The sequence below is a fragment of the Cherax quadricarinatus genome, chromosome 36, assembly GCF_038502225.1.
Source record: "Cherax quadricarinatus isolate ZL_2023a chromosome 36, ASM3850222v1, whole genome shotgun sequence".
Taxonomy (NCBI): Eukaryota; Metazoa; Arthropoda; class Malacostraca; order Decapoda; family Parastacidae; genus Cherax; species Cherax quadricarinatus.
In genome coordinates this window covers 26815026-26837315 of record NC_091327.1, presented here as the reverse complement: position 1 = coordinate 26837315, position 22290 = coordinate 26815026, and the positions used below count along the sequence as shown (strand labels likewise).

Here is a 22290-nt window from a genome sequence, read left to right as displayed (position 1 = left end):
CTCTCTCTCTCTCTCTCTCTCTCTCTTTCTCTCTCAGTCATATTTCACCCCACCAAATCAGTACAATCAAGACTTTTTACTTTCATTTCCGTCCTGTGTGACCATTGTAGATAGTCTCTCTCTCTCTCTCTCTCTCTCTCTCTCTCTCTCTCTCTCTCTCTCTCTCTTTCTCTCTCTCTCTCTCTCTCCGCGGTCGACGAGTGTACCTGATCATATCAAAGACTTCCGGCAAAGTCAGCGAGGGTTTACCAACAGTCTGAGTGAGCAGGGATAGGCCACACTGTCTGGTCACTGGAGTGACCCTCCAACATTCCTTACATCGAGTGACCATGCGAATTTAGCACATTTTGAAATAGCAATGTAAGAACACGGGCAAGATCTGTAAGTGAACCCCGAGGCAACGAGTGAACATTATTCTTACCCGTAAGATTGTACGGAGAGAGAAAGAGAGTTGTAATCAAGGCTGACGTACACTCACACTTACATATATACGCACATACATGTACTCGTATTGTGAGGACGGTGTGTATGTGCACTCACCTGTTTGTGATTGCAGGGGTCGATTTACAGCTCCTGGCCCCCGCCTCTGTGTGTGTGTGTGTGTGTGTGTGTGTGTCTGTGTGTGTGTGTACGTGTGCGTGCGCGCGTATAAGAAATAGAGAGTTGATGCTCAAGGCTGATAAGCACACACACACACACACACACACGCACTTGCACACACAATGCTCTCATACACACGCACACATACACACTGTCATACGGGAGGGGGCGACGACACACAAGTGTGAACCAGTTTACTCCACTTAGCTAATACCACTTAAAGAATGACACTTGTGAAGCTCACTTTAGTTAACAAGGGGAATAAGAAAAACCTCCTTATCACTTAGTAATCAATTATGTTCACTTTTTTAAGATAACACTACTTAGTTTGCTACTTATTATTTCTTAGGGATAATTTAAGACCACAATAAAAGAGAATACAAGAATATTTATTAATGTTTGTATTCAAGTCAAGTGAACTGAGTACTCAGATTATGTAGTCTTAATACTGGATACCTGGATATTAAACCTGATTTAACTTAATACTGGATACCTGGGTATTAAACCTGATTTAACTTAATACTGGATACCTGGGTATTAAACCTGATTTAACTTAATACTGGATACCTGGGTATTAAACCTGATTTAACTTAATACTGCATACCTGGGTATTATACCTGATTTAACTTAATACTGGATACCTGGGTATTAAACCTGATTTAACTTAATACTGGATACCTGGGTATTATACCTGATTTAACTTAATACTGGATACCTGGGTATTAAACCTGATTTAACTTAATACTGGATACCTGGGAATTAAACCTGATTTAACTTAATACTGCATACCTGGGTATTATACCTGATTTAACTTAATACTGGATACCTGGGTATTAAACCTGATTTAACTTAATACTGGATACCTGGGTATTAAACCTGATTTAACTTAATACTGCATACCTGGGTATTATACCTGATTTAACTTAATACTGGATACCTGGGTATTAAACCTGATTTAACTTAATACTGGATACCTGGGTATTAAACCTGATTTAACTTAATACTGGATACCTGGGAATTAAACCTGATTTAACTTAATACTGGATTCCTGGGTATTAAACCTGATTTAACTTAATACTAGATATCTGGGGATTAAACCTGATTTAACTTAATATTAGATACCTGGGGATTAAACCTAATTTAACTTAATACTGGATACCTGGGTATTAAACCTGATTTAATTTATTACTATATCTAATGTTTCTTTTTTTTCAAATATTTTTACAACACTTGTTAGCAAAACTGACTTATACGTTAAAGAGTGTTGTTCCATGTCACCTTTCTTGTATGTTGGCACGATGTGCTGCACCTTCCAATTCTCTGTCATTTTTCCCTGTTTGTAGCGAATCTCTAATATTATCTGTAGTGGATATCTCAGTTCCTCTGCACATTCCCTTAAGACCCATCCAGTCTTATTAAATTTTTGTCACTACCCAGTTATATTGTTTACTGCCACTTTAGTTATCTCAATATCCTTTAACTTTGGGTTATAAATCTTGCTCTTATGTATTTTTACATTTCAAAGTTCATTTCTTCCTCCATAACTTTGTATATTCATGTCTGTCTTGTTTATATCTCTGATTCGTCTCTGGACTGGTCCGCGTTTTATACTGGCTCAAAATTCTTTATTTTTCATTGCTTTCCAGCGTCTACTATTAATCAGTTCTTTCCTATTTCTTCTTTTATACATTATACATTATGTATATTTGTCTCTGGTAATATTACGTCCCATTCAGTTTCTCTAAAATCCTGCGTCCAAACATTGAAATTTCCGTTCTCGCAATCTAATCTTTTTTCTTTGTTTATTTTTCCCCCCCAAGTCCTCCTGTTTTTTCCTAACACATCCCCGAGCTTCCTGTCCACTCTGTCTCTTCTACACAATACAAACTCGTTTGTAATACAGTTTTCCAGTTCAGTTTTGGTTCGACAATATATCAACTTTCTTCTCATCTATAATGTCCCTCGGTTCTATTATTTTTGAAATTTCTTCAGCTATATTAATACATAATTTTTTTTACAGATGTTTGTCTCACTGTTTCCCTTTTTATGTCCATTTATTTTAGTTTGGTCACCATGTTGTGCTCGTTTCTTTAAAAAGCGTTTGACGGATTGGTGTGGTTCTGTCTGTCTGTCTGTCTGTCTCTTCCCCCCCTCAATCTCTCTCTCTCTCTCTCTCTCTCTCTCTCTCTCTCTCTCTCTCTCTCTCTCTCTCTCTCTCTCTCTCTCTGTAAAAAAAACCTTTCTTTCTCACTTCTGTCTCCATTTAACCTCTAATCAGTATTTCCAAAGACCTATATTTTTTACCTTGTCCTCTTTCGTATGGTCTTTTCTAATTGGTCTAATTGATTTATCCTTATAGTCTTCCCACATTTTGTCATTAGCTATCTTTAGGAATTTTTAGTTTTTTTTTAGTGGTCTTTTTTATATTTTCCCATATTCTTAGTGTCTACTATATCCTACTAAATGGTCTTAGATAGTGAAATTCTTAAAACATTTTGGCATTTCATTGATGTGATTCCCATTCTATTTATCTCTTTCTGATCCTGGTTTAATTTCTTTTTCGTTACAAACACATTAACAGTTTTTTCTGTGTCTACAGTTTCCCCAGTTTCCCCTCGTTCCTTTTATTTTAAAACTAATGTTGGCCTAGCAGAGTGTGTGTGTGTGTACTCATCTAATTGTGGTTGCATTGGTCGAGTCATAACTCATAGCCCCGCCTCATCACTGGTCTATACTAGTGTGTGTGTATTGGTGTAGTGAACAGGAACAAAGTCGTTCAAATAGGATACGAATATCGTAATGCCAACAATAGTGAACACAAGAGACAGACTGCAGAAAAAGTTGTTATTGGGGCAACATTTCGATTTGTGTAGAGCTTTGCCAAATCCTCATTTGATAAGCATTTGCCCAGAGCGAAACACAGTCCCAGTGAAATATTTTTCAGCAATATGTGGTTATTTTTCTTCAAGGTCATACGATTCTTCTAGCCATAGTTTCTGACCGGCGTCACGTACAGCTTCACTATCTTCACACGTCGAAGAATTCCTTTATAAAACCTCTGAGGCGCAGACTTGGTACACAGTACAATTTTCCGGTGGGGGCGGATGCTCCTCTTTGGAGAATGCTCACCTGTATGTCTAAACTTGGGCAGGTTGGCTGGTGGTGTATAGTTCCTGTTGGTGACGCCAGCCATTGTGAGACAGGATGATCATGGCTCAAGGTAGTCGCTCTTCGTCGCTCTTCGAGGAAGTCGTTTTCAAGCTCAGGTGCCGCAACTCGACTTGATGATCTCTGCTGTCGATCACGCAGCGTTGCCCCGCTCATTTTGTATTTACACAATATAATAAAATACGTTAATGCCGTATTTTTAAGTAAAGAAAAATGCCTAAGATATAAATTTAGCTGCATAATGCCCCCTTCAATATATGTTGCCCAGCCTGGAGCTATACAGTCGATAATTCATGGTTTATACACCGAGAGGTGTGTATCTTTTAAGGTATATACAGAGAGATGTGTATCTAAGTGTGTATATATATATATAGAAAGAAGGGTATATATTTCAATGCACATATACACTGAGAGACATATATCTCTCACTGTATATACTCAAGGGTACATATCTCTCTCTCAGTGTATATACACCTGGAAGCATTAATTGGATTCAGGTAAACTTAGTTTATTTACACTAAGAGATTACATGAATCCCTATGTTATGGATTAAAGTACTCACCACAGGTTGTATGTAGCATTACTGACCTTCATGCAGTCGATAGAACTGAAACCTTACAACGCAGTCAGGGTAATTCTTGGATATATATATATAATTTTGTGATGATTTGTATGAATATGGCTGAACTGAGAAGAACTGTTAGGGTGTGAGTTATGGGGAAGACTATTATTATACAGAGATTTCAAGGTTGATGTCCGTTACTGGAGGAGACGTGTGTGTGTGTGTGTGTGTGTGTGTGTGTGTGTGTGTGTGTGTGTGTGTGTGTGTGTGTGTGTGTGTGTGTGTGTGTGTGTGTGTGTGTGTGTGTGAGTGTGTGTGTGTGTGTGCCGGAAGGGCGTGGACACAATTTACCACCCCTTGCTAGGCTGTATTTTAATGCTTTCGTGATCTTTCAACCTTGAGTTCAAGGTTACAGTAATTACCATCTCCGTCGATTTTATGATTGCATTGAATTAATGGGGGAGAGATATGACCAAGATAGAGAGAGAGAGAGAGTGAGAGAGAGAGAGAGAGAGAGAGAGAGAGAGAGAGAGAGAGAGAGAGAGAGAGAGATCTTATTTTCAATAGTTACATGGGGCGGGAATTTAAAAAAAAAAGCTGGTGACGCGCAGCAGAAGTATTGTAACTCCCGTGTTATGTTACATGTCGTGTTGATACTCTCCGCCTTCCTATATATTCTGCTCTGGCGATTCGATATACTCTGCAAACAAATTATGTTCATTTTTTGTTGTTAAATAGGCTATTTTAATAAATACACAAGTATTTTGCTCAGTACAAAGTTATTTTGTTAAATTTACAATTATATTGTTAAATGTACAATAATTTTGTTAAATACACGTTTTTTTGGGTAAATGCACAATAATTTTGTGAAATGCACAATTATTATCTTAAATACCTAACAACTTTCTGAAATACGTTATTATATTTTAAATGCATATCTTCTAAAATACTTCATTTCTTATACAAATGATTATTTTGATCAATACATAATTATTTTTTATATATATAATAATTCTGAAGATAATAATAGTCATTTTATGTGATAAACCTGTATGGATCATGCAGCGCTGTGGGTAGGGTTGTGTGGGTAGATGAGTGTAGAATAGGAGTGGGTATTGGGTAGGGGATAGTGGTAGTGGGGGGGACGACGTCAGCGTGTGTGTGAAACTGAAATCACAGTTACTGCAATAGGTCATTATCCGTTAAAAAAGTCAGAGAGAGAGAGAGAGAGAGAGAGAGAGAGAGAGAGAGAGAGAGAGGGAAATTCTATGCTAAATGTGGGGCCTTCAACGAGGTCAGTTCGTGTGTTACGTTGTAGTTGATGTTGGAAGAGAATCATGCACGTCCGCTGATAGATAGGAGGACAATTTGTTGAGATATGGTGACCCGACACTGCGATCCACCAGTCCTCGCAGAGTTGCCGGTCGTGTCTCCATGTGGTACAGCCGTGTGTGTCTGATTCGTAATCGTGAGAGTGCAGTGTCCCAAATCCGGCAGCAGTGGGAAGATGGTCAGATTCTGAAACATGGATCTTTCAAAAAAAAGTAGCATATTTTTTTTATGGGAGTAGGTGTGCTGATGATATCGTTAATAGAATGATATTCAATGGGATCAAGTTAAATGAATAATTTGCATTATATCAGATATATATTTTGAAGATAGAGCTCTGAAAAATATTAAAATTAATCACTTAACTTGACCCCATTTAATAGCATTTTATTTATTGCAGATGTGATAATTAACTCTTCATGTAAAGGAGCGCTGCAGCAGGTATTAGCCCATGTTGGGCAAGTCAAACTCACACACACTCACCCACACCCACTTCTGTACTTGTCCGGTTTATTTTTTAAACCTAATAATGATGTTTGTTTCCCCCACAGTTGTCGAATGGGATGGTGAACATTGCCTTCAGCGGTGATGTTCCTTCCAAGACGTCGGTGGAGGAGAAGGCGAGGGAGAGCCAGGTGAAACAGGAGGACCTGGACGACCCTTGGGCCGTCACCGAGATGCAAGCTGATGATGGCGTCAAGTGGGCAGGTCAGTCAACGCTAAACTTTAGTTACTTTGTTGATGAAAGGAAATCTTTACTGGGTACGTTTGGTTCCTGGGACCTTGGCCACTCCAAATTATACAAAAGAATGAGAAAATAGAGGACCGTAACTTCTGGCCTTTCATCAATATTATCGGTATCAATTTGCATATTACCTTCAATTATTTTGTTAGCTTTGAAACCTTTCTACTGAAGATGAGTCATTAAGATCACAGTTCAGCTGTAAACTAACCAAATATACCGTAGCTCCTAAAACAGTATTAATTAAATTCTCAATGTGTATACACTGAGAGATAAACACCAGGTATTTCTTATGTGTTAGCCGCCAGTTGTGACAAACGCAGAGGAAGGTGTGCAGATGTTAGGAATTAATTCATGAAAAATGCAGCTCCTCTACCTGATATCCAGTTCCAGATCTCGCCCTCTCTTGTCTTCTTGTTTGGGGATTTATAGGGCCAGACTCGACTCTTACAGCCACTTACAGCTCACGCCGTATCGAGCCCTACGCCCTCTCTTATCATCACCCGACTTTCGTTTCCGCTGACCTCTCCACGACTTGACCTTACCATTTCACCACCTGAACTGACATCAGGATTGTTGTATACTTTGTGAAACAGTGTTTTTTTTCTGTCTACTTTATGTAGTGTCCCTGCTAAACGTGCCTTTAAAATTAAGAATACAACAATAATAATAATAATAATAATTCCCACGCTCAACCCTAGTGACTGAGAGAGGTTCAGAGTTCACCTGCGCTCACCTCACTTCTCTCCGGCTGACCTTAGAGAGTGGCTAAAGAGTGGACGAAAGGTCAGCTGTAATGTGGGATTTAGCTTGATGGTGGACGGAGGGCAGAGAGATTACAAGTGTGGGCCCTGCAACCTTTATTTAGACGTTTAGCTCAAGGAGACTTTTGTCAAGCACTGTGTTAAAACGACAGTGTTCCACTTAAGGGGAGCTCAGTGAAGTTAAATATCAAGACAACGTTTCCCTTAACGAGAGCTTTATCAAGCCATATATTGCGACAACGTTTCGCATAAGAAAAGCTTTATCGAGCCATGTATTAAGAAAATGTTTTGCTCAAGGAGAGCCTTATCAAATTATGATTTGATAATTCTCAGTATGAGGAAAACATTGTCTTAATAAGGTATTCTTTTGCTCGAGGTGTCTCTGAAGCGCCTGTCAATGTAAGACTAGCAAGAGTGATTCAGATGCTGAACGACGTATCGCCTCGAAATCTTAAATGTCGACATCCCTGAAACACAGTGTTTATGACTGCCCACGCATGCACACACACACACACACGCACACACACACACACACACACACACACACACACACACACACACACACACACACACACACACACACACACACACACACACACACACATAAGGGTTTAATACACACACTAAGCGTGTACGTAAGTTCACATTTTTTAAACCAATCTACTGCGTCCAGATGTGTGTGGATTACTACTTCACTTAGCGTTGAATAACGACCCCATTATTCATTCCTTATTCCCGTTCATTTCGTAGCCCGGAGCTCTTTTGATACCCATAAAAAGCCTGTGCCACGGTCTGCCTTGTTTAGTTTAACCTATCCCTTTAAGGCTCCCCCACTGGCTAGGGGGCGCCATATCTGATCTCTGCCAAGCAAAGCAGAACGTATCATTGGCAGAGTGAATTAAAATGCAGTCAGGGTCAGGTGTGTGGTGCGTGCTGACGTGCCCACAACACGTGTGTGTGTACGCATGCACTGACCAGTAAGCGCACGTGTTCATGGTTGCAACACGCAACACACGCGTGTTCGCACGCAATGCTCAGCACACAGATGTGTTCACAGTTGCAACAGACAGCACACGCGTGTCTTTGCTTGCAATTCCCAGTACCCTGCAGCGGCTGGTTAAGTGGTCTCAAGACCACGAGGTCCATGCAGGGACTGAAAATGACCCAACGCCTCGACGTTCACGACATCAGCTAGATGACGCAACGCGTCAAATGTCAGCGTTTTGTGGGGTAGCGTTGACGGAGGGTAGAGTTTGAGCAAGTGTGCTGGTGTTGAAACTGACCCCAGAATCGTGGCGTTGAGAGAGAGAGAGAAAAAGACAGAGCCCTAGCCTAGTATTATCATTGGTTGGTACATAGCCTACTGATAGAAGGTACAAGGTGAATGGATATAAAATCATTATCCAGGCGTAGCCTAAGCCTCTGGCTAGCCCACCAGTCTGGTTGGTTAAGTTCGTTAATGGGGTCTAAAACTGTCGGCCACTCTTTCCATTCGTCACTGTTGTTAGTTATTTCACCTTCAATGGATATGAATTTAACTCTGCATCCTCAATCAACTCATTCCACGTTTTTAACATTGAGTCTAAGAAAATATTTGCTATCATTCAAAAGATTCATATGTGTTTTCTACTACAATCTTCATAGCCTTTTTTTCCAAAATTCCAACCAAAAACTTCTCCACAGTATTTTTTAACATTATAGATTCAAGGTGATTAAACGATACGATCAGTTAGTGATGGTGGTAATGGTGGTGATGGTGATGATGGTGGCAATAGTGATGGTGGTTGTGGGGATTATGATGGTGGAAATTCTGATAATGGTGAAAGTGACAATAGTTATAATAGTTAATAGTGATAGTAGTTATAACAGTGGACACAGTGGTGCGGTAAGTTTGCGGACCATCCACGTTTTTGTGGCAATAGTCGAGCAGCAGCACCATTCCCCTTGACCTTAATGTGTAGTAAAATGTTTGGAGAGAGATCAGTGTCCATCACAACCCTGCCTCCACACGCTGGTGTTGTATTTCTCAAAAGAGATGTGAAAATTCCCACTGATGCAGATGGGCACGGGGACAGTCAGGCTGCGACAGTAACACGTGTTTGGAAATTAACTGATGGAGAATCGATCCTCTACAAATCCTTTCGTTGAATAACGAACTCGGTTGGTTGATTAATGTGGCTAAACACCTCTCAACTGCACGAGGCTCATTGAGGCTGCATGTACTCTTGCTCTGCAACATCGACATATGCAACAAAAACAAGTTTTCTCATGTTTCTCAATACAGGATAATATTTTAAAATATAAATTATTAAAAGATCATTAAAATCAATAAGTTTAGACAATTTTAGTCTAAAATAATACTTTTTTGACGATAATTGAAATGATTTTCACTCCTTGAATTATAATAAAAAGGCGGAATATTTGTCAAATTTCATTTAACAAGAGAATTTTTGCCTATTATGGTGAGATAAATTAAGAAAAAATGTTCGTTTCGACACTCTCTTTGGTGCAGTGGTAACCTGTGAGCGCTGCCACCTACTTCCAAGAAGAGCTTTGATACCGGTAAAGAACTCTTGATTCAGGGAATTAGAGCTATCCTCTCCTTCTTAGGATCAAACCTGAACGCTTCCCAGTCCCCATGAAGATCATGGTAACCATGATGCAGGTCCAGGCGAGGTTTGTTTACATAAAACATTGTGTTCATGGAAGTGGAAAAAAAATCTCAGTAAACATAGGCGATACTGCCTGGATGGGGCGAGTTTTGATTATACTCGATGATGGGGGAGATAATGGTGGTTGTGGTGGTGGTAATGATGGGGAATGGAGGTGTTGGGGAGAGGTGTGGCTGGGTGTGGCAGTGTTGCACTTGCAGTGTTTCCTGTTGGCCCTCGGGTGCCAAGCTGTGTAATGTTGTTGGGCAACACTAGCCTTGCTACACCTCGCATCGTGTTGCGCCCATGTTGCTGAAGATACCCCTAGTACCCAGGTCCCGTGAAGGGTTCCACCAGTACCCAGGTCCCGTGAAGGATCCCACCAGTACCCAGGTCCCGTGAAGGGTTCCACCAACATCTAGGTCCTGTGAAAGGTTCCACCAGTACCCAGGTCCCGTGAAGCGGGACCTGGGTTCTTTCCCTGAACCCCACATTAGTGGCTCAGATTTTGAGGTTGATTGAACCCCAGCACTGAAATATCTGTGAGAGAAACACATCCCGTGGAACTGAATCAATATATTTATCTGTCAACCTTTCGGCATAATAAATAAAAATATTATTGAACGGTACCATAAATGAATAGATAAATAATTAAATTAATTCATTTAAAATAAATTTTCAGAAAAATTACGTAAAATAAAAGATGAATAATACACTTACAAATAAGTTCAAAGTATGAAAAATCGACACCATGCCTAACCCTTCTAGGGTAGGGTAGGTGCCTGAGCCTTTAGCTCACAAGACTGTCATTCCCATTTGTCCCCTTGGGGCGGGGATGGCAGACCAGAGAGGCCTAGCTTGTGGCTAGGCCTGGGGACAGTTGGTCCCAAAGATGAGGAGGTACTTGTGCCTCCTCCCATGGGAGACTTAGGTCTCAGACACTCCCTAAAGAGGGAGCCAAGGCCGGGCCACCACTTGGACAAGGCCCGGGCCGGGAGAATACCGGCTAATCTTTAACTAACTAACTAAAGTATGAAGAACTTATCAGAATAAAAACACAATTAAAAGGTTAAATGTATAAATTACGTAGAAGCTAATATTTAGATATATCTAAATATTCAATATTAGGGCACAGGATATAAATCACAGAAGTAGATATCTCTCAGTGGATATACAATGAGAGTTTAAATCCTTATTTTAAGGATTAAAGTATTTGTGAGTGGTGATGAATAGGCAACATACCACCTTAATCACCCCCCTTTAGTCTACAGGCGTTAAATGCATTCATCAGTCAACCTGCGCAATACTGGGCAATACAATACACTCTACCGAGTGTGAAACTCAGTATCAAAACGCAGTTCATTCGTTGATCTTTCATTGTACCTCAGCTCTAGCTCCTCGCATGGTGACAGGACACTCATCTGTTGGAGTGAGGGAAACAAGACCTCAGCATATTATTTTTATGTTCATATAAACCACTAAAACCGTAAGGGTCGTACAGCCTCTGAGAAACACCTGACTGCTAATGGCAAGCATGAATGACCTATTCGCTGGTATTGCAGTATAAAATATATATTTTAGGGATTATTTCAATATAGCACAAGAAACATGATTTGGGATGTCGTTTGAGTGCATTGCCCAAATTTCGATCCCTTTGTTTCAACCGGATACATCAGGGATTCGATGCTGTTTTATTAAGCTCAAAATCAGCGAGTAAACAGTACTTTGGCGAGTATAGAATAATCCTATTTAGCGAGTGTCCATCTGGTGGTCGTAAGAAGAGGCTCCTGATGTGAAACCATCTCTGCTAATTAATCAAAGCTGCCTGTGTACCCACTCTACCAGAAGCTTCATCCATCTTCCACTATGACAGCATCCAGCACAGAGTACCCATGGCTACTGTTTTTGCCGCAATCCTCGAGCGTAAAACTGAATGATCGGATGAGGATGGAATAAACAATGAGTATTTTGGATGCGCAAGATGCCATGTTCTTAGACAATGCCTGAAGACGATATTTATAACTCCTAGACCGCTAATGGAATCAGGTTACTCATCCAGATTGACATGAGGGAGTATAATCGTAAGAAACACAGCACTTCTAACTTCGTGTGATTTATTATTTTTTATTATCACACTGGCCGATTCCCACCAAGGCAGTGTGGCCCGAAAAAGAAAAACTTTCACCATCATTCACTCCATCAGTCTTGCCAGAAGGGTGCTTTACACTACAGTTTTTATTTTTAAACTGCAACATTAACACCCCTCCTTCAGAGTGCAGGCACTGTACTTCCCATCTCCAGGACTCAAGTCCGGCCTGCCGGTTTCCCTGAACCCCTTCATAAATGTTACTTTGTTCACACTCCAACAGCACGTCAAGTATTAAAAACCATTTGTCTCCATTCACTCCTATCAAACACGCTCATGCATGCCTGCTGGAAGTCCAAGCCCCTCGCACACAAAACCTTCTTTACCCCCTCCCTCCAATCTTTCCTAGGCCGACCCCTACCCCGCCTTCCTTCCACTATAGACTGATACACTCTTGAAGTCACTCTGTTTCGCTCCATTCTCTCTACATGTCCGAACCACCTCAACAACCCTTCCTCAGGCCTCTGGACAACAGTTTTGGTAATCCCGCACCTCCTCCTAACTTCGTGTGATGTGTTTAGAAAATTAGTGACTGGAGATTCTTCCAGAGTACTTGAAAGACTTAACGTATTCATGATTCTAAATTTGTTTACGGAGTCTTTTAGTGAGATCCTTTCGCAGTCTCATCGGTCTGTCCAGTTTCCCTAACAACTACAAACAGTCCCGTAGAAATAATCCCATAACGGATAATCATTCCTAGGTATTCGACTCCCAGGCCTTTAAAGCTTACGTATACCTTCCCATTGTTTCTCCTATCCTCGCCCCGACCTAATTTGGATAGCAAAGTCATGTCTGACTTAGAGTCGAGAAAACTGATGCAAGACAGGACGAAGTTAAAATCATGAACAGAAGCTTTACCAGATACCATCGTCCAGCATACAAAGAGTGTCCACTATTTCGGCCATTTGACAGCGAGGAGCGTCCTTACGGAGTCGCCATGTTTCCCTTGGATGGATGGCGAGCGAGCCTAGTGGCGTTACACATATCTTTTCCCCTGCTCAACTTGACCTAGTTATATATGCAACTCTGGGTGTTGGTACTGAAATCATCTTCGTGACCTTCACATCATCCCTCTCTCTCTCTCTCTCTCTCTCTCTCTCTCTCTCTCTCTAGTTTATTACGTTTAAAACCTATTGAGTTCGCCTGCGTCATTAAGGCTACATTTCACCAGAACATTGATCCCTTAATATGAGTCTGCCGGGTTCATACACTATACTGTCTTCACACAACATAAATAAACCACAGGAAAACACATATGAAGGTAAAGATGCAATTTGCAGAAGATTTCACAAGTACAGCGTTTCGCTCGTGCAAAACGTTGTCCCAACAAAAGCTTGTGCTCCAAAGTGAATATATCATCGTACTTGTCAGCCATTAGCCGTTTCAATCATCGATATACATGCTGTCACAACGATGCAGGCACACACACACACACACACACACACACACACACACACACACACACACACACACACACACACACACACACACACACACACACACACACACACACACACACACACACATATATATATATATATATATATATATATATACACATATATATATATATATACAAAGAGACTGTACTATAATCCTTTTTTAAAGAGAATTAAGTAGTATTGTTGACTGGAAGTGTCAGGCTACGCACACCCGTAATGACTTTCGTTTAGTCAACATTCTGTAAATCTACTTCATTATTACCAGCTGACCGACACACATGATACTGAACAATTATAATGTAGTTAACTTACCTAACCTGTTTCTCCTTTGTCGACACAGCAGTTAACTTTTTTTGTTTTTACCTGCAGTTCATCAAGGTTATTTTCATAAGATAGAGTGACATGCGTGTATTGCAAGGTTGGGATGTTGCTCTTGGGTCTGCAATATCTTCCTCCGCCTCGTTCCCATGTTGTTCCTCCATCCTAACACTTAGTGAATGATAGGTCATTTGCATATTGTATGACAGTTCTTGCACATACTTTATTATAGGTAAACTCATTTATACTATAGGTAAACCCGTGTATACATAGGTAACCCTATGTATACTACATGTAACCCCATGTATATTATTGATAACCCCATGTACACTGTAGGTAACTCCATTTTCAACACATTACTTAATAAAAAATATTACTGAAAAAAAAACAAATCAGATTCAGTTAAAAAAGAACGAAAAAATAAAAGTATTAAATTATAATTGGCCTGATCCAACGCATGCACCACAGCCCGGCTGATCAGGAGCAGAATTGAGAAACTTACCAAAATTAAACCAGTTAAAAGTCAGAGCTCCACCTTAAAAGTATATACATAAGAGGTGTGTATCTTTCAGTTTATACATCAGAATTTAGTTTAATCCCTCTTTTAGGCGATATGCATTCTCCGATGCTTTTATACAGGAGATTTATGGTTTTAACGCTCGTACAGTAGATAGGTATTAACCCTAACGAGTTCTTCCTACCATTCCCTTCTTTTTTCAGAATGACTATCCAATCAATAGATGGCAGCAGTGTAGCAGCACTCAGCCTTTTAGTGCTGTATCAGTAACATTTATTGATCCCATGTTTCTATGCTAGTACATGTTTAAGCGATTGCTCTTTTATTGATAAAGTTTATTTTCACTTGCAGACTTGACGACGGGAGAGAAGGTGAAACGAGTGACGATCAACATCTCCAAGGTAGTGCTGGTGCTGTGTTTCCTCTACTTCTTCATCTGTTCCTTGGACTTTCTCTCCTCCTCCTTCAGACTCATCGCCGGCAAGACCACAGGTCAGCAAGTTTGCTACTCTTCTTATTAATCCTACATGTAGTCTGTGGTTTAACTTTACCGTGTTTCTAATATCTGTGATGTCCTCGTCGATAACGAAGCAGCATAAACAGGCACTTTATCCAGCGCACACTGAAACTCCTTTAAGGGTAGGTATCATCACGTATGGATTTTACTCTGGAGGAGAGACTACTGAAGGTAATGTATATAATTCTGCTAGACTTTAGGTGATCATATAAACTTCGTATCGGTGCAGTATCTGTTTACTGAGGCACATGTATGTTGATGCCAGGTATTTATAACCAGTCTGAATGTCGAGGTTGTTTATTTATGCTTTGAAAAATAGTTATTTTTGTGTGTGCTCCTAGATGAAATTCACGGCTGCATAATACTCACTGTTTTTTTAATTGTAATGTGTGTGCGTTTTTTAAAAACCAGCTAGAAAACAGTGATGACGAATGTGTTTCTCCGAGTCACCCTGCCTAGGTAGGTAAACACACACACACATGCTTAACAGTTCGCACACAGGCGAAATTATTTACATATAGAGTCTTGAGTGTTCCCTGGAGTATGTTTATTCTCTTCTCTGAGGATGAGGGTTCCCATTTCATTTCTAGAGGTGGTACCTCCCTATAAATAAATAAACAATGCAAGACAAGCCTCGGGAGGTGGAAATCTTTAGCTCAAGTACTCTCACACTTCTCAGTGCGTCATCGGGAGCTAGGCGATGTTGCAAGAGAGCAACTAAAGCAAGGAGAGAGAGTTTTCTCAGAGTAGCGTAGTGCACATGTCACCGACCACGGTTACCACCCGCCCCCGTGGCTTGTCTTGCATATATATATATATATATATATATATATATATATATATATATATATATATATATATATATATATATATGTGTGTGTGTGTGTGTGTGTGTGTGTGTGTGTGTGTGTGTGTGTGTGTGTCGTGCCGAGTAGGTAGAACTGGTCAATTAGAAAGAGCTCGGTTAAAATTAAGTCTTTCTAAAATTTTCTCTTATGTTCATGTAAAAATTAATATTTTTTAACAAAAGAACCTTACAAATCTTACCTAACCTTATTATAACAAGCGCAATTTAATTTAGCCTAATCCAACTAAATATATTTTAGATAAGTTTACAATAATTTAATAATAAACACATTGAAATATATTTTTTCGCTATTTTCATAATGATTTTTCCGAAATTACTGCATACACAAATTTTCGCTTGCCTTATTCGGCAAGAAGACAGTTGCTATATAAGCCAAAATCGCAAGTTATACCTATATATATATATATATATATATATATATATATATATATATATATATATATATATATATATATATATATATATATATATATATATATATATATTGTGTGTGTGTGTTATGTGGAGGAAGCAATTTTTGTGTTACAAATCCTGCATGGATCGACTCAGTAACAATACAAAATGTTTCATGGAAAATAATGTAGATTCTGACATTAAATGTGCCAGACACCTCCATCGTTTTGAGCAGACTACGAGAAGTAATTTCGGTATATATAGTATTAATGTCGCTGTGTTTTACCTCGGACGATCTTAAGTGGTTCACACAGAGAAGAACTGACTCTGTTTTAAGCTTTCTAGTATTTAATGTGATTAGCTGGTGTTAAGGAGTCAGGTAGCAGGGCAGGTGGCTGCGACCACCACCATTTACGGGTGCAGGCAGGGAACAAAGGCTGACCAGTGGCCTGCACCGGTCTACTTAGTGTATAGTTACCATGTTCATAATCTAAAGACTTTCTTCTAGATCTTTTATAAACTTGTGAGAGTTAACTAACCACAAAATGTGAATTAAAACTAGACGATGGTTCAGTTCATCCTATAACACTCAGATTATCAGTTTCAATGGTCAGTATTCATTTTTCATTTAGTATATATCAAGATTATAAAGGTAGAGTTTTTTCAATTAGTTTTTAGCCCGTCCGAGTGCAGAGTTTCCCCGGAGTCTCGTTGTTGGCTTCACAGAGCCAAAGTGAACATTATTATTAGCGTCGCTAAAAAAAAGCGCTAAACCATGTTGACCATTCATCGCTGACGGGAGCAAATGTTGTTCCATCATCCAAACAGATGACTGCTGCTACGTTATCTACATACCTAAGCTACATCGTCGCTGCCGGCAATGATCGTGCAAGGTTGCCAAGGTCACAGAACAACGACAAATGGACATGTATCTACCACATAGTCCTGAGATTTTTTTAAGATCTTGCCCTGAGGAGCGAGTTTATTGGGCAATATCACTCATCCTGTGAGGGACATACCCAGTGGCAACATCAACTCTGTTCTCAGCCCTTGCAACATTCTTGTGTTACTAGCTTTACAGTGCTAGAATTAGGATGTTAATGTCATTTCGATACAGAAACACACCCAGGTTAGCAGAGTTGAACATAAACTCATCCACATACAAGATTCTGATACTTTGCCGAGGTTTCGCCTGACAGACTTAAGTGAACATACTCAGCGAAGCTAGAGAAATGATAGTGGATAATAAGAACTTTCAGAAGCAAGAGAAATAACTCCAATGGCAACATTATGCAAATCAATTATGCTATCACATCTACAATACCCTTCGGTGTTGACTCCATTTAAGAGATATGAAAGATAAAAGTGTCCAGATATTGTTTACTGTCAATAAAGTCATTTAAGCAGACAAGAGATACATGCTAATATATACCAGGATACTTGAGGTTCTTGATATCTTATCTACATACATACTACCATGAAAACTTACTGAAATAAAAATAAAAGTGCCAAAGGCACAATAAAAGAACACTGTGTCAACATCTGTCCCCATGACTCTTCAAGTTACTAACCAGAAGATATCCAAAATGTTTCCGGGACAAGTGCAGAAATCTTCAGGAAGTAACTTGGCCACTACCTTCGCCAAGTGCCACCTCAACCAGGCTATGATGGTTATGTAAACTAGGGGGCCCGTCAGCAGCAATTTCCTGATTGTAAATGGTAAACGTTTCGCTACGAGATACTTCAGTCTTCATACAAAGCTAAAAACAGGGCGTTATATAGTGGACAGCGGTGTATGACCCTTGTAGGTTTAGCGCTTCTTTTTGATAATAATAATAAAAATAATATAATAGTGGACAGAGACAGATAAAAAGTAGTGAGGTGAGGTAGGCTGTACTAAATGACTCACATGATGGCAGATCATGTTGCCTAAAATTTTGGAAACACTGTACTCTCCAGATCTCCGTATGATCGGGTTTTAGTAATTAAGGCAGCTTCCAGCAACCTCAGCCTCTGTTGGTCGTTTTTAAAAATGACTAATCAAGACTCATTCCACTTCATCAAATGGTCACAATCGTGTCTGCGGTGATCACATGCGTACATGCATTGTTGCGGTCGACCTGGTTGCCAGCATATCTATATTCGCAAACTCTAATATCCAAGGATCTAGCAGTCACCCCCGAGTGTTTTTTGTCGCATCCCCAACGCTGCACAATGTATACTCCTGCTCTAGTCAAAAGTTCTCAATATGCTTCTGTATCAAGTTTTTGATGAAAAGAATTGGTGGTCAAAATAGTCATCAACATCCCCACTAAACGAGAATCTTACGACAGATTCTTATCAAGTGGTTTTCAATAGCCGTTTTGATGTTCCTTGTGGATATGGTGACAATATTTACCATTTTAACTGCCAGCACTGAAAGATGCTACACTTTATACCTCGCGCAAGAGCAGGACTCATTCACTTATTACACATTTTACGGCGTGTGATACACGCCTTTAATGTCCATTAGATTTGTCTGCATTTGATCTTATTTTTGTGTGAAAGTTCGTGGATCCAGACACTAACAACAATCCGTTTTTCAGTGATATAATTGCTTGTATCACTCGTGGGTACGTTCACCCAACCTTAAAAAAAACAGAAAAGTAAATTAGACTACACACATTGCTGCTGGGATAACAAGCCATTGTTGCCATCCTATGCTGTCACCCCCCTTCCAGCCTGTCAACTCCACCATCCCCGGAAGACTAGTACATGCGTGAGAGGTTCTGAGTCATGGTACTTGATGGTCTGTAGTCATCCTGCACCTAACACGGAAGAGAGACAGGGTGGACAAGGGTGGCAGACACAGGGTGGACACGGGTGGCAGACACAGGGTGGACACGGACAGCAGACACAAGGTGGACACGGGTGACAGACACAGGGTGGTCACGGGTGGCAGACACAGGGTGGACACGGACAGCAGACACAAGGTGGACACGGGTGACAGACACAGGGTGGTCACGGGTGGCAGACACAGGGTGGACACGGACAGCAGACACAGAGAATACGGTCTTAATGACAAAAATAAAACACAAGTAAATAAAACACTATATAACGAGTCAAATGCATGCCGGAAACAAAGATACAACTGAAGATAGGAAGACAATAGCTTACGGTTATGAAGACGGGAGAGAGAGAGAGAGAGAGAGAAGGGAATATAAGGATGTCAGAGAATAGCATTAAAAGGGAGGATGTTGATAATTTGTCAGGGAAAAATGGGTTGACATGGGTCTTTAATCATGCAATGACCCGCTGATTGGCTCATTAAGACCCTATTAATAACTAGTTTAAATTGTTGTATTGTTGACTCAAGAGAGCGAGAGAAATGAGAGAAATTGAATCATTTTTTTATTTGATTCATTTCTGCATAAATTCCACATTCATAAGGCATATTAGCTCTGCAGCTCTGATAAATATCCAGAGTTATATCAAGCTATATATACAATTCAGGTCTTAGTCGAACAGTGATCTGCTCTGTGAAGTTTTTGGTGATTTCAAGATTACTTTCAAGATTTCTTTCATTCCTAAATGGGGGAACTAAACTAACAGCTTATACGCATTTGGAGACAACTACCTCTCGATGAATATACACAGAGATGCAAACCGCTCCGGGTATACACAGTGAGAATTATAAACCTCTGTGTGTATACATCTGGCGTTGTTCTATAACTACCACTGTTGTGAACAAGAGACTTGGGTGGAGCTGTCTTCCTGTAGCAGCAGCGGGATGTCGCCACTAATTATGTTCAGGCCGCATGGTAAGGTAACGAGGTCTCTGTCACCGCTCGTTGAACCCTGACTCTCCTGTTAGACGATAGTAAAATCCGACAGGTGGAAATGAGGACACTGATATTGGAGAATCCTTTTGATACGACGTTTCGTCCAGTGCTGGGTTTTATCGAGTACACTGGGATGAGCAAATACCTTGGACTTACGTGGCTTATGAGCACTATGAGGTCAGGCTCCAAGACAGGTCACACGAGCGTAAAGTTGCATTATAAAAACTTCTCTGCTATCAGTGTCTTTATTTTCCACTGGATCACACAGAACTCGCCCTTACATTTCACCTCACAACCGAGAGAACTTGGGTTCAGTTCTCGGGGAGTACTACATGTGCTGGAGCAGAGGTGTGGAAGGAGATTTTCTAATACCAGAAGCACAGTGCCCAGGAATCGAACCTAGAACCTTTAGGGTGTGAAAGAGTTTTCATGAAAGTATCCAGTGAGCTCTTCTGTCGTCAGGGTGATTTGTAGCTTAGTGGCAGCGCAACTGACTTGCATCTAAATGACGCATTTAATCCTGGGGATTGTGAAGACGTTAATTATGTCTCCTTTCGCCTTTGCTCCCTGTACAACCATTAGTACCTAGGTCTCAGCACATTGTTGAGGATGGTACCATACCTTAGATAGGATGGTTTACCCTTCCGAAATAATAATAATATAATAATTAATAAAAAGAAAGAGAATTATTAATTAATGGGGCTCTAGGTATTAGTAACATTGAAAATTCTTTGCACAAGCGGTAGGTGATTAGGAGAAAGTCGCAGGAAACAACAACAAAAGTTCGTCTTTTTTTTCGTATATAGAAATTGATGTAGAAATGCCAGAGCAACAGCTTGCCACGACGCCTTTGTCTTGTCATCGCCCGTACAGAATGTAATTGCATTCGACACTCAGTTGAATGGTGGCCACACGTCCAGGTAACTCCAGTATTGTGTCACAGGTGACCCGCAACCCAGTTGGATCGCTCTCGGCTCAAAGCAGAAGGGTTGGTGCCAAGGTTCAGTTCCTTGAGCTTGGCGGGACGTATGGTCAAGTTTCCTTACGCCTTTCGCTCCCTATTCACTTAGTGGTAAATAAATACCTAGTTGTTAGTTGAGTGTTGTGGGTCACATCCTGGAGAGGTGGTGGTGGTATACCTTAGATGCAGAGCTAAGATCTATACACTCGCACTCCACAAAAGATGGTTTAGTAACACATTATATTTCATAGCCAGAAAAATATTTACAACGAATAAGTGAGGCTGTCATGAGGAAGAAATGAATTTTGTCTCTTGCTGTTTTCCTCTTGCTGACCTCAGTGGCTAGAAGATGAGGATGATGAATGATGAAGAATTAATGTGTAACCACAGTAGGAAGAAGCCAAGAGCGCGTACGCGAGAACACACACACACAAACACACACACACACACACACACACACACACACACACACACACACACACACACACACACACACACACACACACACACACACACACACACACACAACACAACAGAGTTGACAAATGGAAAAGTGGAGACACGAGTACTGCATAAAAGGTTATAAAGGAAGGGATATAAAAAAAATTTCATTAAAAACAGTTTGGTAAAATACTTAGAATAATAACTCAGGGGAGGAAGTATACGCTACAACTATAAGAAACGTAAATTGAAAACACTGTGGACGAGTTATCATGAGAGATCACACAGTGTAAATTTGTCTGTCACCGTGAAGCTCGAAGAATGAGAGTAACCACGAGGATAATACAAGGAGAGTCGAGGATAGTAACTCCATGACACTGTTGACACAGTTAAAACAATACTCAGATAAGAGATAACTGTTTTTATTGGCTAAACAGCAATGAGTGGACTGTTTTGCCTCTGTTGTGACTCGATCAGCATGTAAAAAAAAATAACCTTTGCTTCTTATTCCTTTTTTTTTCACACCTCTTCCTCTTCCTTGTCTTTTTTCTCATCTCTAAATTCTATTACCTTCCTGAGACGTCAATTTTTATATGGTCTCGTTTTAACTGATACAATCACTTAAAACATGTAAATTGCCGACAGAATATTTCGTAACGTTAGATGTTTTACGACCCGGGAGTGAAAGAAGCAGTGGTCGCAAATGCTTGTAAAAAAATAGTGTAAGGTTAGAACTAGATACAGTAGAGACGGGAAGGAGGTAAGAATAGATCGGTAACAGCCGGTGGAGGGCGGCTGAGGCGAGGTGGTCAGGTGACGTTGGTCTGGACCTGTGTGTCATTTGCACCACCCAGCAGGTGCTTGAACCCTCTTGCATTGCATCACCACTACTTGTGTCACCGATACTTTCACCACCACCGTCGCTTCCACCACTGCCGTTATCACCACCAACACTGCCGTCATCACCGCCAACATTTGCGCCACATCCATCATCACCTCCAACACTCCCACCACTTCTTGTATCACCACCAACATTCCCACCACTTCTTT

At 40.4% G+C, this 22290-nt stretch overlaps 1 protein-coding gene across 1 annotated transcript in view; it reads left to right on the top strand.

Moving 5' to 3' along the window:
* LOC128691391 (sodium-dependent phosphate transport protein 2B) overlaps positions 1 to 22290 on the top strand; it is a 71866-nt gene that overhangs the window by 17956 nt on the left and 31620 nt on the right. The window contains exons 2-3 of the mRNA XM_070091593.1: positions 6211 to 6367; positions 14591 to 14731. Of these exons, the coding sequence (XP_069947694.1) occupies positions 6211 to 6367; positions 14591 to 14731 (298 nt within the window). The remainder of the gene's footprint in view (positions 1 to 6210; positions 6368 to 14590; positions 14732 to 22290) is intronic.